General features: G+C 45.6%; 1 protein-coding gene across 1 annotated transcript in view; it reads right to left on the minus strand.

The window, feature by feature from the left end:
* Positions 1-7,929: 7,929 nt before the first annotated feature.
* LOC133552111 (beta-2 adrenergic receptor-like) overlaps positions 7,930-15,000 on the minus strand; it is a 50,997-nt gene continuing 43,926 nt past the window's right edge. Inside the window, exon 4 of the mRNA XM_061899452.1 lies at positions 7,930-12,077. Within this exon, the coding sequence (XP_061755436.1) occupies positions 11,261-12,077 (817 nt within the window). The 3' untranslated portion in view covers positions 7,930-11,260. The remainder of the gene's footprint in view (positions 12,078-15,000) is intronic.

A 15,000-nucleotide genomic window follows, 5' to 3' on the forward strand; every position in this document is an offset into this window, starting at 1 on the left:
AACATGTAAGAATAATCTGTATATACTGGTATAGAATGTATATTAAACACATAAGTAAACAAAAACAGTTAAAAATCTAAATAATTTTTAAAAATTTAGTTTTTTTTCGTCCATTTGCCTGTTGGATAAAGTGTATATTGAACACATAAATAAACAAAAACAATTACAAACCCACATTTTTATTTTTGTATTTATTTTATTTTTATTTTTTTTTACTCCATTTGCCAGTTGGGTAACGTGTATGTTAAAAATATATTTAAAAAAAAACAATTATACACGAAAATGGTTTTGGTAAGTAAAAATTGTTGGTCCATTTGCCAGTCGGGTAAATTGTCCCTAATCTAAAATAGTATTTTAATAATACAGATAAAAATACGCAAATATCATGTAAGAATAAAATGTATATATCGGTGTAGAATGTATATTAAACACATAAGTTAACAAAAACAGTTAAAAATCTAGATAATTTTAAAAAATTTAGTTTTTTTAAGTCCATTTCCCTGTTGGGTAACATGTATATTCAACACATAAATAAACAAAAACAATTACAAATCAATATATTCTTAAAAATGTATTCATACATTGTTTATGTAAGATATACACATGTATTTATAACCTAAACATATTGTTTCTTCAACTTTAAAATAGCTGACCGTTTTTTTCCCCTTTTCTGGGATTATATTCCCAGTTTTGATCTGTTCACTTATAGCATATACGAATATTCTATGGCTGTTATGCAAACTATGAATAATAAACCCGCCAAAAACATGTGTCCTTTATCATAGCTACACGTATGACAAAATAATGCGTGAAAATATTAGTATTCAGTGAGGTAAAATGAAATAAATGCGCTAACAGTTCATTGCTCCTGCCAAATGAATAGCACTGAGTGGAGGGGATCACCACTCCAAGATGGCGTCAGCGCCAGTAGGCAGTAGCGCTCGATGCTGCGTACCCTTAGAAGTTATCGATGCATGTCAATATGCGATCGGTACCGGAAGACACCATCTTTCCCCGCATGCGCAAAAATTACATCACTTCCGTCAACTTGTTTTACGAGCGTTATGCATACTTGCCAACGGGAGACTCCCGAAATTCAGCGCCTCTCCCGAAAAAATCTCCCAAAATTCAGGCGGAGCTGGAGACCACGCCCCCTCCAGCTCCATGCGGACCCGAGTGACGTGTCGACAGCCTTTTTTCACATCCGCTTTCCCACAATATAAACAGAGTGCCTGCCCAATGACGTTATAACTGTAGAATGATCGAGAGCGAGTTCTTGGTTTTTTATGTGGGTTTATAGTTAGTCAGTTTCATTAACGTCCTGCCAGCGCGGCAACAACACACAACAACAGCAGTCACGTTTTCGTCTACCGTAAAGCAGTTCGTCAATCAATCAATCAATCATCCATCCATCCATTTCCTACCGCTTATTCCCTTTCGGGGCTGCGGGGGCCTATCTCAGCTACAATCGGGCGGAAGGCAGGGTACACCCTGGACAAGTCGCCACCTCATCGCAGGGCCAACACAGATAGACAGACAACATTCACACTCACATTCACACACTAGGGCCAATTTAGTGTTGCCAATCAACCTATCCCCAGGTGCATGTCTTTGGAAGTGGGAGGAAGCCGGAGTACCCGGAGGGAACCCACGCAGTCACGGGGAGAACATGCAAACTCCACACAGAAAGATCCCGAGCCTGGATTTGAACCCAGGACTGCAGGACCTTCGTATTGTGAGGCAGACGCACTAACCCCTCTTCCACCGTGAAGCCAATCAATCAATCAATGTTTATTTATACAGCCCCAAATCACAAATGTCTCAAAGGACTGCACAAATCATTCCGACTACAACATCCTGGGAAGAACCCACAAAAGGGCAAGGAAAACTCACACCCAGTGGGCAGGGAGAATTCACATCCAGTGGGACGCCAGTGACAATGCTGACTATGAGAAACCTTGGAGAGGACCTCAGATGTGGGCAACCCCCCCCCCCCCCTCTAGGGGACCGAAAAAAATGGATGTCGAGCGGGTCTAACATGATACTGTGAAAGTTCAATCCATAGTGGCTCCAACACAGCCGCGAGAGTTCAGTTCAAAGCGGATCCAAGACGGCAGCGAGAGTCCCGTCCACAGGAAACCATCTCAAGCGGAGGCGGATCAGCAGCGTAGAGATGTCCCCAACCGATACACAGGCGAGCGGTCCATCCTGGGTCCCGACTCTGGACAGCCAGTACTTCATCCATGGTCATCGGACCACAAGGGAGGGGGGGACATAGGAGAAAGAAAAGAAGCGGCAGATCAACTGGTCTAAAAAGGAGGTCTATTTAAAGGCTAGAGTATACAGATGAGTTTTAAGGTGAGACTTAAATGCTTCTACTGAGGTAGCATCTCGAACTGTTACCGGGAGGGCATTCAGGAGTACTGGAGCCCGAACGGAAAACGCTCTATAGCCCGCAGACTTTTTTTGGGCTCTAGGAATCACTAATAAGCCGGAGTCTTTTGAACGCAGATTTCTTGCCGGGACATATGGTACAATACAATCGGCAAGATAGGATGGAGCTAGACCGTGTAGTATTTTATACGTAAGTAGTAAAACCTTAAAGTCACATCTTAAGTGCACAGGAAGGCGTTCGTCCGCCGTAAACAGCAATGTTGTGACACTCTTAAACAGGACAATGCTGCTATCTGCTGTGCATGCATATGTGACAATAACATCTACGGCTATTAGCGCAGTGGTTCTCAACCTTTTTTCAGTGATGTACCCCCTGTGAACATTTTTTTAATTCAAGTACCCCCTAATCAGAGAAAAGCATTTTTGGTTTGAAAAAAAAAATAATATAAAGAAGTAAAATACAGCACTATGTCATCAGTTTCTGATTTTTAAAATTGTATAACAGTGCAAAATATTGCTCATTTGTAGTGGTCTATCTGGAAAAAAAAAGATATAAAAAGAACTAAAAACTTGTTGAAAAATAAACACGTGATTTAATTATAAATAAAGATTTCTACACATACTGCGATGAGGTGGCGACTTGTCCAGGGTGTACACCGCCTTCCGCCCGATTGTAGCTGAGATAGGCACCGGCGCCGTGACCCCAAAGGGAATAAGCGGTAGGAAAATGGATGGATGGATAGCAAATATACTCCTCCCCTCTTAACCACGCCCCTCGCCCAACCCCCACCTCCCGGTCTCAAGGTTGGCAAGTATGACGTCATGTTCGTAGACGCTGTCACTCTTACCAGGATTTTCTTTTCGTAAACTTTATTTGAATAACAATGTCATATAAAATATTACATAAAAAAAATTTAAAAAAACTTTACTTGAGAATACAATATTCATTTTGAAACCGCACAGAAATCTAAACCGGAAATTGCAAATAATTAAATCATCTTTTTATTTACATTAATTTACTATACTTATTCAAAAGTATACATTTTTTTTAGGTCGCAGAAATACATTTAGGTTACATTAAGTGTCTTGTTTAAGAAAAATCAATATAAAAACTTTTTTTTTTTAAAATCAGAGTATATCAAACAAACCCTTGACGACCGCGGTCAGTGGCGCCCCCGTGCGTCAAACTTTGCAATGACAGTAAATATAAATATAATTAATTTTTTTCATTTTGACAGAAAAAAAATATATGTACCGCTTGAAATTGCCTACCTTTTCAACTTTAATACTATCCAATATTGCAATAAATACTACAGAATTTTATCTTGCAATCCAAACATGTTTTTGTCTAAATAAAATAAATAAAAAAATACATAACTTTACAGCAAACTCCGCATTAAATTAATAAAAATTACAATAAATTTGGCCCTGTGATGAGGTGGCGACTTGTCCAGGGTGTACGCCGCCTTCCGCCCGATTGTAGCAGAGATAGGCACCGGCGCCCCCCGCCACCCCAAAGGGAATAAGCGGTAGAAAAATGGATGGATAATACCTTTTACGTTGTTCTTTACAGCATATTACTATAAATTGGGGACTAGTGAAGTGAAGTGAATTACATTTATATAGCACTTTTCTCTAGTGACTCAAAGTGCTTTACATAGTGAAACCCAATATCTAAGTTACATTTAAACCAGTGTGGGTGGCACCGGGAGCAGGTGGGTACAGTGGCTTTGCCCAAGGACACAACGGCATTGAGTAGGATGGCGGAAGCGGGAATCGAACCTGCAACCCTCAAGTTGCTGGCACGGCCACTCTACCAACAGAGCTAAACCGTCGACTAGTGTTTTTCGCATTAAAATGCTGTTGACTGAGCTGCCAATTTTTGACGGTAAAATCTACGGTTGTAAATATGGTGAATGGTTTATACTTGTAAAGCGCTTTTTTTTACCTTTTTTCTAAGGAACTCAAAGTGTGTTGACACTGTTTAGTAGAAGCATTTAAGTCCCATTTTAAAACTCATTTGTATACTCTAGCCTTTAAATAGACCCCCCTTTTTAGACCAGTTGATCTGCCATTTCTTTTCTGCTCTGTGCCCCCTCTCCCCTGGGGGGGGGGGGGGGGGTAGTACATCACATAGGGCGGTGCTAAAGAGCCCCAATCCCAAGTCATAGTGCTGTATTTTACTTCTTTATCTTTTTTTTTTTCAAACCAAAAATGCTTTGCTCTGATTAGGGGGTACTTTAATTAAAAAAAATGTTCACAGGGGCTACACCTCTGAAAAAAGGTTGAGAACCACTGCTCTAATAGCCGTAGATGTTATTGTCACATATGCATGCACAGCAGATAGCAGCATTGTCCTGTTTAAGAGTGTCACAACATTGCTGTTTACGGCAGACGAACTGCTTTACGGTAGACGAAAACGTGACTGCTGTTGTTGTGTGTTGTTGCCGCGCTGGCAGGACGTTAATGAAACTGACTAACGGTTGGTGTTTGTGTACCTGCAGTCTGACCGTCCACCTCCACTGGGGGGCGTTGTTGTCCCCAGGTCAGCTCCAACACACACACACACACAAACACACACACACACAGTCTTGTATTTGTAACCTTCTCGAGACCTCTGAAAAATGCCAACTTTTTTTGGGTATATACAATATTATTTTATTATTATTAATTAATTAATTAATGATTCAATCAATCAATCAATGTTTATTTATATAGCCCCAAATCACAAATGTCTCAAAGGACTGCACAAATCATTACGACTACAACATCCTCGGAAGAACCCACAAAAGGGCAAGGAAAACTCACACCCAGTGGGCAGGGAGAATTCACATCCAGTGGGACGCCAGTGACAATGCTGACTATGAGAAACCTTGGAGAGGACCTCAGATGTGGGCAACCCCCCCCCCCCCTCTAGGGGACCGAAAGCAATGGATGTCGAGCGGGTCTAACATGATACTGTGAAAGTTCAATCCATAGTGGCTCCAAGACAGCAGTGAGAGTCCCGTCCACAGGAAACCATCTCAAGCGGATCAGCAGCGTAGAGATGTCCCCAACCGATACAGGCGAGCGGTCCATCCTGGGTCTCGACTCTGGACAGTCAGTACTTCATCCATGGTCATCGGACCGGACCCCCTCCACAAGGGAGGGGGGGACATAGGAGAAAGAAAAGAAGCGGCAGATCAACTGGTCTAAAAAGGAGGTCTATTTAAAGGCTAGAGTATACAGATGAGTTTTAAGATGAGACTTAGATGCTTCTACTGAGGTAGCATCTCGAACTGTTACCGGGAGGGCATTCCAGAGTACTGGAGCCCGAACGGAAAACGCTCTATAGCCCGCAGACTTTTTTTGAGCTCTAGGAATCACTAATAAGTTATTATTTTTAATCTTCATTATCTTCTTCAAGTTATTACAGTATGTCTCTATATACACATATATATATATTTTTTTAATACATTTTGGCCAAAGGGGGTGCATTTCAATTTCTTCCACACACTTGTTATTTCATATGTTGACCAGAGGGGAAGCACTTTTAAAACCGACACACTACATGAAAAATCCCTCCTTTTTGCGACCACCTTCATTTTGATAGTTTTCACCAGCAGGGGGTGCTAACGAGACATTCTGTTTTAGATGCTATGGTTTTTCCGTATCGGGACCATGATTTATGTCCTCACTTGTTCACAACTCCTCATATGGAAGCTACTTTTCCTTGTTGATGTCTCAAGAAGAGTAGAAATACAAGAGCACACACACACACACACACACACACACACACACACACACACGGAGAGAGTCAAACCTGTAATTATTAGGCTGCAGCTCTTTACCCCAGCTTTTGCTCCACGTACACATGGAACATTCCGGTCACTCGTCTCGGTTTAGCAACCTAATTACCTCCTCTGTGTGAAGCGGGCCCTCGTTATCATTGCAAATATTTAAAAAAACAACAACAATTGCCATTCGTTTGTACTGTAAACATTTTGGTCTTTGCCATTGCAAGTTATTCTAAAAGTCATTTTCTGACGAGGGGACGTCGAAATCTCGCCAAACTTGTCCCATTTTTAAAATAGCCGGGGGCTCGATTATGAATATTAGTAACAACATTAAAACGTTAAAGGGGAACTGCACTTTTTCTGGCATTTTGGCCATGGTTGACAATCATTATGAGGGACAGTCTCAGGCTTGGGCTGTGGATGTTTGTGCTTCCTCGATGCAAGGATGACGTGGGAGGAGTCAGGCATGAATCCAGGTATATGACTTATGAAATAAAGAAACACTATAATCAAACTAAGGGCGCTCACAAGGAGGTATAAAACTTGGCTACAAAACATAAACAGGAAACAAAAACACTTGCTCGATTGGCATGAACGAACTATGAACATACAAAACAAAACTAGCACTGTGGCATGAATACATAAACTTACTCGGCATGAGACTGTGGGCGAGGACGTGAAGGTTGGAACAGCATGGGTAGGGTGCGTGCACATGTGAGAAGATCCCAGGAGGAAGACAAGAAAAAGAGTGACTTAAATAGCTGGGATGATTAGAGAAAACAGGTGAGGCTGAGAACAGGTGAAAACTAATGAGGTTGGCATGGAAACAAACAAAACCAGGAAGTGCAAAACGGGACTGATTGTCCAAAATCAAAAACATAACGTGACAAAACAAAACATGATCCTTAAGTGTGACGGACTGGAACACACGTCTTTTTTTTTTTTTTTTTTTTTACAAACTTAAAGACTTTAAAAATGCTTTCAAGATGCGCATAATGGAAGTCAAAGTCCTCTAAACAACTTCAAAACCCTCCATCAACGTTATATATACACACTGCAAGTATGTATATCATGTAGTAACAGACACTTTCATAACAATATGTAATATGTACAATATACACACTGCAAGTATATATGTAAAGTAATAACTGACCACTTTAATAACAATATATAACAGTGGTCCCCAACCACCGGTACCGGGCCGCAGAATATTTTTTTATTCATTTTTATTAAAAAAAAAAAATAAAATAAAAATAAAAATTGTTTTTTATTTTTATTTTTATTTAATCAACAAAAAAAACACAATATACGCTTACAATTAGTGCACCGACCACAAACACCTCCCTTTTTAATGACAAAAACGTCAATTTTTCATGACAAAGAAAAAAAAAAAAAAAGCCGCCGCGGGACAAATTATTAAGCGTTGACCGGACCGCGGATACAAAAAAGTTGGGGACCACTGATATATAATATGTACAATATACACACTGCAAGTATATATATATATATATATATATATATATATATATATATATATATAGATAATGTATTAACGGACATCTTCATAACAATATGTAATATGTACAATATATATATATATATATATATATATATACATATACACATATATATATGTATTTATATATGTACTATATATATATATATATAGTACACATATATATATATAGATATATATATATACATATATATGTAGTAACAGACATCTTCATAACAATATGTACAATATTTACTGTATTTTGATCATTTTAATCCATGCTGGCATTTATTTCCGTTTCCATAGCAGCGCACTACCGACTTCGGGCAAAACATGTGTGTCCCTACTCCTGGAAACAAACGCGAGTGTGTTACAATCATGGCAGACTTGGTAACAGACAACAAAGACGGCGTTTCTTGGACAAATGAAGATTCACAACCATATCTTTTCGAAGCTGAATATACAGAGGATGAACTGTTGCTTATAGAAGTGAGCACAAACAGAGGGTGAGACGCTGGAGCAGACGGAAGCCGAGAGAGTGAGGCGGGGCATGACTTTACGATGCAAATGTGGAACTTGGAGTGTATATTTTCAAGTATCCGTTCATCCACCGTGTTCTATCTACAAAACTTGCAGGCAGCATACCTCTTCCCCTTCGAGCTGTCCTGGATGAACTGAAATTATAATTCTTTTCCCAATCACTTTGGAACTGGCAAGCGTACTTCTTTTCTTCTTACTGGTCGTCGCCGTTGTCTGGTCTTGGTTCTTCGGCTCCGTCTCTGTTATGTTGTTTTTTGGACATTACCACTTGCCGTAGTTTTGAAGCAATGCATGATGGGAATTGTGGATGTATTGTGTCGGTGTATTAACGTCCCGGCTTACTTTATGGGTAATAGATGAACCTATGGATAACGGAGACGTATATGATAGTCTCCTTTTCAGGTGAGAGAGGACGCTAAGGATATCCCCCCCCGATATTGTTGTCCGGGTGGAAATCGGGAGAAATTCGGGAGAATGTTTGCCCTGGGGAGATTTGCGGGCGGGGCACTGAAATTTGGGAGTCTCCCGGGAAAATCGGGAGGGTTGGCACGTATGTACTGTAAACATTGAGATACATTTTAAAGTGCGACAGTACAAACTAATATTTTGCGAACAAAAGTGTGAGCAAATTGTTTAAGAAGAACATTTCTCAACCAGCTATTGCAAGGAATTTAGGGATTCCACCATCTACGGTCCGTAATAACATGGATATATCAGGATAACAACCTGATATTACGGGCGGTACTGCATCAAAAAGCGACATCCATGTGTAAAGGATATCACCACATGGGCTCAGGAACACGGCAGAAAACCGCCGTCAGTAACTACAGTTCATCGCTACATCTGTAAGTGCCGGTTAAAACTCTACCATGCAAAGCGACAGCTATTTATCAACAACACCCAGAAATGCCCATCGTTCCAAAGTATTAAAATAAGAAGTACCGTCCGAACACAGAGTGAATGAAAGTCAAGCCTGCGGAGTAAACAGTGTTTCATCACAGCTCTCGCTGTTTGAACTGTCCTCCGGGGACACTTCCAGAGCCTCCCCCGTGAAGGACGTCTGGTTCAGCCCACTGTGGGGTCTGACCTCGGCGCCCGCGTTCCCGCGTCTCCGCCCCGTGCCCCGCCCCTTCCGGCGCGGTCCGCCCCGCATGCAGAGGATCTCCTGGTAGGCGTGCCTGAAGTCGGGGCTGTGGCAGTAGATGAGCGGGTTGAAGGCGAAGTTGGAGGAATCCCTGCAGGTAAGTGATGATGTTACGGGCGGTACTGCATCAAAAAGCGACATCAATGTGTAAAGGATATCACCACACGGGCTCAGGAACACGGCAGAAAACCGCTGTCAGTAACTACAATTCGTCGCTACACCTGCAAGTGCCGGTTAAAACTCTACCATGCAAAGCGAAAGCCATTTATCAACAACACCCAGAAATGCCCATCGTTCCAAAGTATTAAAATAAGAAGTACCGTCCGAACACAGAGTGAATGAAAGTCAAGCCTGCGGAGTAAACAGTGTTTCATCACAGCTCTCGCTGTTTGAACTGTCCACCGGGGACACTTCCAGAGCCTCCCCCGTGAAGGACGTCTGGTTCAGCCGACTGTGGGGTCTGACCTCGGCGCCCCCGTTCCCGCGTCTCCGCCCCGTGCCCCGCCCCTTCCGGCGCGGTCCGCCCCGCATGCAGAGGATCTCTTGGTAGGCGTGCCTGAAGTCGGGGCTGTGGCAGTAGATGAGCGGGTTGAAGGCGAAGTTGGAGGAATCACTGCAGGTATGTGATGATATTACGGGCGGTACTGCGTCAAAAAGCGACATCGATGTGTAAAGGATATCACCACACGGGCTCAGGAACACGGCAGAAAACCGCTGTCAGTAACTACAATTCGTCGCTACACCTGCAAGTGCCGGTTAAAATTCTACCATGCAAAGCGAAAGCCATTTATCAACAACACCCAGAAATGCCCATCGTTCCAAAGTATTAAAATAAGAAGTACCGTCCGAACACAGAGTGAATGAAAGTCAAGCCTGCCGAGTAAACAGTGTTTCATCACAGCTCTCGCTGTTTGAACTGTCCACCGGGGACACTTCCAGAGCCTCCCCCGTGGAGGACGTCTGGGTCAGCCGACTGTGGGGCCTTATCCCGGCGCCCGCGTTCCCGCGTCTCCGCCCCGTGCCCCGCCCCTTCCGGCGCGGTCTGCCCCGCATGCAGAGGATCTCCTGGTAGGCGTGCCTGAAGTCGGGATTGTGGCAGTAGATGAGCGGGTTGAAGGCGGAGTTGGAGGAATCCCTGCAGGTAAGTGATGATATTACGGGCGGTACTGCATCAAAAAGCGACATCAATATGTAAAGGATATCACCACACGGGCTCAGGAACACGGCAGAAAACCGCTGTCAGTAACTACGATTCGCCGCTACACCTGCAAGTGCCGGTTAAAACTCTACCATGCAAAGCGAAAGCCATTTATCAACAACACCCAGAAATGCCCATCGTTCCAAAGTATTAAAATAAGAAGTACCGTCCGAACACAGAGTGAATGAAAGTCAAGCCTGCCGAGTAAACAGTGTTTCATCACAGCTCTCGCTGTTTGAACTGTCCTCCGCGGACACTTCCAGAGCCTCCCCCGTGAAGGACGTCTGGTTCAGCCGACTGTGGGGTCTGACCTCGGCGCCCGCGTTCCCGCGTCTCCGCCCCGTGCCCCGCCCCTTCCGGCGCGGTCCGCCCCGCATGCAGAGGATCTCCTGGTAGGCGTGCCTGAAGTCGGGGCTGTGGCAGTAGATGAGCGGGTTGAAGGCGAAGTTGGAGGAATCACTGCAGGTATGTGATGATATTACGGGCGGTATTGCATCAAAAAGCGACATCGGTGTGTAAATGATATCACTACATAGGCTCAGGAACACAGCAGAAAACCGCTGTCAGTAACTACGATTCGTCGCTACACCTGCAAGTGCCGGTTAAAACTCTACCATGCAAAGCGAAAGCCATTCATCAACAACACCCAGAAATGCCCATCGTTCCAAAGTATTAAAATAAGAAGTACCGTCCGAACACAGAGTGAATGAAAGTCAAGCCTGCGGAGTAAACAGTGTTTCATCACAGCTCTCGCTGTTTGAACTGTCCTCCGCGGACACTTCCAGAGCCTCCCCCGTGGAGGATGTCTGGGTCAGCCGACTGTGGGGCCTTACCCCGGCGCCCGCGTTCCCGCGTCTCCGCCCCGTGCCCCGCCCCTTCCGGCGCCGTCTGCATCGCATGCAGAGGATCTCCTGGTAGGCGTGCCTGAAGTCGGGGCTGTGGCAGTAGATGAGCGGGTTGAAGGCGGAGTTGGAGTACCCCAACCAGTTGAGGAGCCTGAAGAGCAGCTTGATGTCTCCCAGGCTGAGGACGCTGATGAGGATGTTGAGGATGAAGAAGGGAAGCCAGCAGAGAGTGAACGTCCCCATAATGATGCCCAGAGTCCTCACCGCCTTGTGCTCCTTCAGACTCAGTTTCACCCGCTTGGAACCGCAGCCCTCGTCCTCCTCCGGCGCCTCCGGCGCCTCCGTCGACTCCGCGGTCGGCCCGGGCTCGCCGGTGGCCGCCCGGGTGTCGAGACGCAGCTGCTGGAGTTGCCGCTCCCGCCCTCGGATCTTCTCCAGCTGCTTCTGCGCCTCCTGGAAGACGCGCGAGTAGAGGAAGATCATGAGCGCCAGCGGCAGGTAGAAGGAGACCAGCGAGGAGGACACGGCGTACGCCGCGTTGGTGTTGAAGTCGCAGCATCGCTCGTTGGCCAGACAGCGCAGCGCCTCCGCGTCTTGTGACAACCACAGCTTCAGATGGATGGGCAGGAAGGAGATGAGCGAGGCCACCGCCCACACGCCCACAATGGCCGCCAAGGCCCGGCGCCTGAAACGGTCACAAGAAACTGACTTCAACTTTTATTCTGAAAACATTCTGCCCCCTTTGGAGCTTGCCATGAGGATTTAAAACCAGAAGGGTATTTATTGATTCGATTCACATTCGAATCGGGATTCCTAGCCATCCTGATTCAGAGTTTTCAGAAATAGATTTAAAAAGAAAACATCTACGTTTTTAAAAATACGTCAAATAAAGTCAAATACAAACAAGGCAACAATGGAGGTACCCAACACTTCTCTTTTCTAAAGTAAATCTGTACAGTAGATATAGACATTGAAGAGACAACGTTCTGTTTCTTGCATTCGCCACATTGGTTTTGTTTTCACGCGGAAGAGAGGTCTTCATCGGCCATGTCGCCCCAGCTCCAGCAAACTGCGACTCCAGCAAACTGCAAACTTCCAGAGTTCTGGCAGAGCGACCCAGCATCATGGTTCCAGCACATCGAGTCACTTTTCAACCTACGGGGAATCGACGGCGACGACTCCCGGTATCACCTGGTGGTGACAGCCCTCGACAAGGAGACTACTCGCCGCGCTATGCAGCTGTTGCGAGACCCTCCACAGAGCGGCAAGTACACCGCCCTCAAGAATCTCCTGCTTCGAAGATTCACTCTGACTGACGCTGAGAGGACGGATAGACTTCTTTCCCTGCCGGGTTTGGGCGATGGCACCGCCGTGGATTTGATGGACAGTATGCTGTCGCTGCTGGGAACCGGAAAAGGCGGGTTCATTTTCCCGCATCTTTTCTTGCGGCGGCTTCCACCTGCAGCCCGTGCAGCGCTAGCTAACTCCACTTCCCTGGCCTCCCGCGATTACCGGGGCTTGGCTGAAGAAGCTGACCGGGTGCTGGTGGCTTCCAGACGGTTTGCCGTGCAGAGCGTGGAAGCGCCCCCGCTGCAGACGGCGGAGGACGCCGACCCAGCAGTGGTGGCGGGAGTCACTACCCGGAAAAGGCGCGAAACTGGCCAGTGCTTCTTCCATCAACGTTTTGGCGCCAAAGCCCGACGGTGTGTCCCTCCTTGCTCCTTCACGGCCCCCGGAAACTCCAACGCCGGCGTTCAGTAGCGGCTGTGGGCGCCGGCGAAACAAGGAAGCGGCTTTTCATCGCTGACTGGTCGTCAAGGAGACGTTTCCTGGTGGACTCCGGTTCGCAAGTCAGCCTGCTACCTGCCACAAACGCGGACAAGGCGACAGGTGGCTGCGGGCCGCTGCTGAGGGCCGCCAACGGCTCATCAATCGACACTTTCGGCTCCAGGTTGGTGACTGTTTGCTTCAATGGACGTAATTTCCAGTGGAATTTGATCATCGCCGCCATCACAGTCCCCATTATTGGCGCGGATTTTCTGTGTGCTAACGGACTGCTTGTTGATGTTGCTAACCGCCGATTGATTGATGCCGTGTCTTTTGCGTAGTGGGTAGAGCGGCCGTGCCAGAAACCTGAGGGTTGCAGGTTCGCTTCCCACCTATTGACATCCAAATCGCTGCCGTTGTGTCCTTGGGCAGGACACTTCACCCTTTGCCCCGGTGCCGCTCACACCGGTGAATGAATGATGAATGAATGATTGGTGGTGGTCGGAGGGGCCGTAGGCGCAAACTGGCAGCCACGCTTCCGTCAGTCTACACCAGGGCAGCTGTGGCTACAAATGTAGCTTACCACCACTAGGTGTGAATGAATGAATGGTTCCCACTTCTCTGTGAGCACTTTGAGTATATAACAATAGAAAAGCGCGAAATAAATCTAATCCATTATTATTATTATTATTATTTTTCATCTTTTACATGTAAGGCAGGGGGACTTGGACCGTTAACACACGCTAATTATTCGGTATCTGGTGACGTTTTTCAGCGTTTGCTGGCGGATTTTCCGTCGTTAACCACTCCCGCTTTCTCCACCGCGGACACTAAACATGGCGTTGAACATTTTGAACATCGGGACCCAGGATGGACCGCTCGCCTGTATCGGTTGGGGACATCTCTACGCTGCTGATCCGCTTGAGATGGTTTCCTGTGGACGGGACTCTCACTGCTGTCTTGGAGCCACTATGGATTGAACTTTCACAGTATCATGTTAGACCCGCTCGACATCCATTGCTTTCGGTCCCCTAGAGGGGGGGGGGTGCCCACATCTGAGGTCCTCTCCAAGGTTTCTCATAGTCAGCATTGTCACTGGCGTCCCACTGGATGTGAATTCTCCCTGCCCACTGGGTGTGAGTTTTCCTTGCCCTTTTGTGGGTTCTTCCGAGGATGTTGTAGTCGTAATGATTTGTGCAGTCCTTTGAGACATTTGTGATTTGGGGCTATATAAATAAACATTGATTGATTGATTCCCACTGTGGGCCCGCCAGTTTTTGCGCTCGTGCGCCGTCTCGACGCGGCTAAATCGACCGTTGCTAAAGAGGAGTTTGCTACTATGGAGCGTTTAGGCATCGTTAGGCGTTCTAACAGCCCGTGGACTTCCCCCTTGCACATGTATAAATATTAGGGGTGTGGGAAAAATCGATTCGAATACATTGTGCGATTCAGAATCGATTCTCATTTTTTTTTTAAATCGATTTTCAACCACTACACAGCAATACATAACAATGCAATCCAATTCCAAAACCGAACCTGAACCAGCAACACTCAGAACTGCAATAAACAGAGCAATTGAGAGGAGACACAAACCAAAAAGTAGTGAAACAAAAATGAATATTATCAACAACAGTATCAATATTAGTTATAATTTCAGCATAGCAGTGATTAAAATCCTTTATTGATATTATCATTAGACATTTATAAAAATACGTATAAAACGTCCAGCTGGTAGGAGGCCACGGGGAAGACCCAGGACACGTTGGGAAGACTATGTCTCCCGGCTGGCCTGGGAACGCCTCGGGATCCCCCGGGAAGAGCTAGACGAAGTAGCTGGGGAG

Source organism: Nerophis ophidion, linkage group LG04, assembly GCF_033978795.1.
Source record: "Nerophis ophidion isolate RoL-2023_Sa linkage group LG04, RoL_Noph_v1.0, whole genome shotgun sequence".
Classification (NCBI taxonomy): Eukaryota; Metazoa; Chordata; class Actinopteri; order Syngnathiformes; family Syngnathidae; genus Nerophis; species Nerophis ophidion.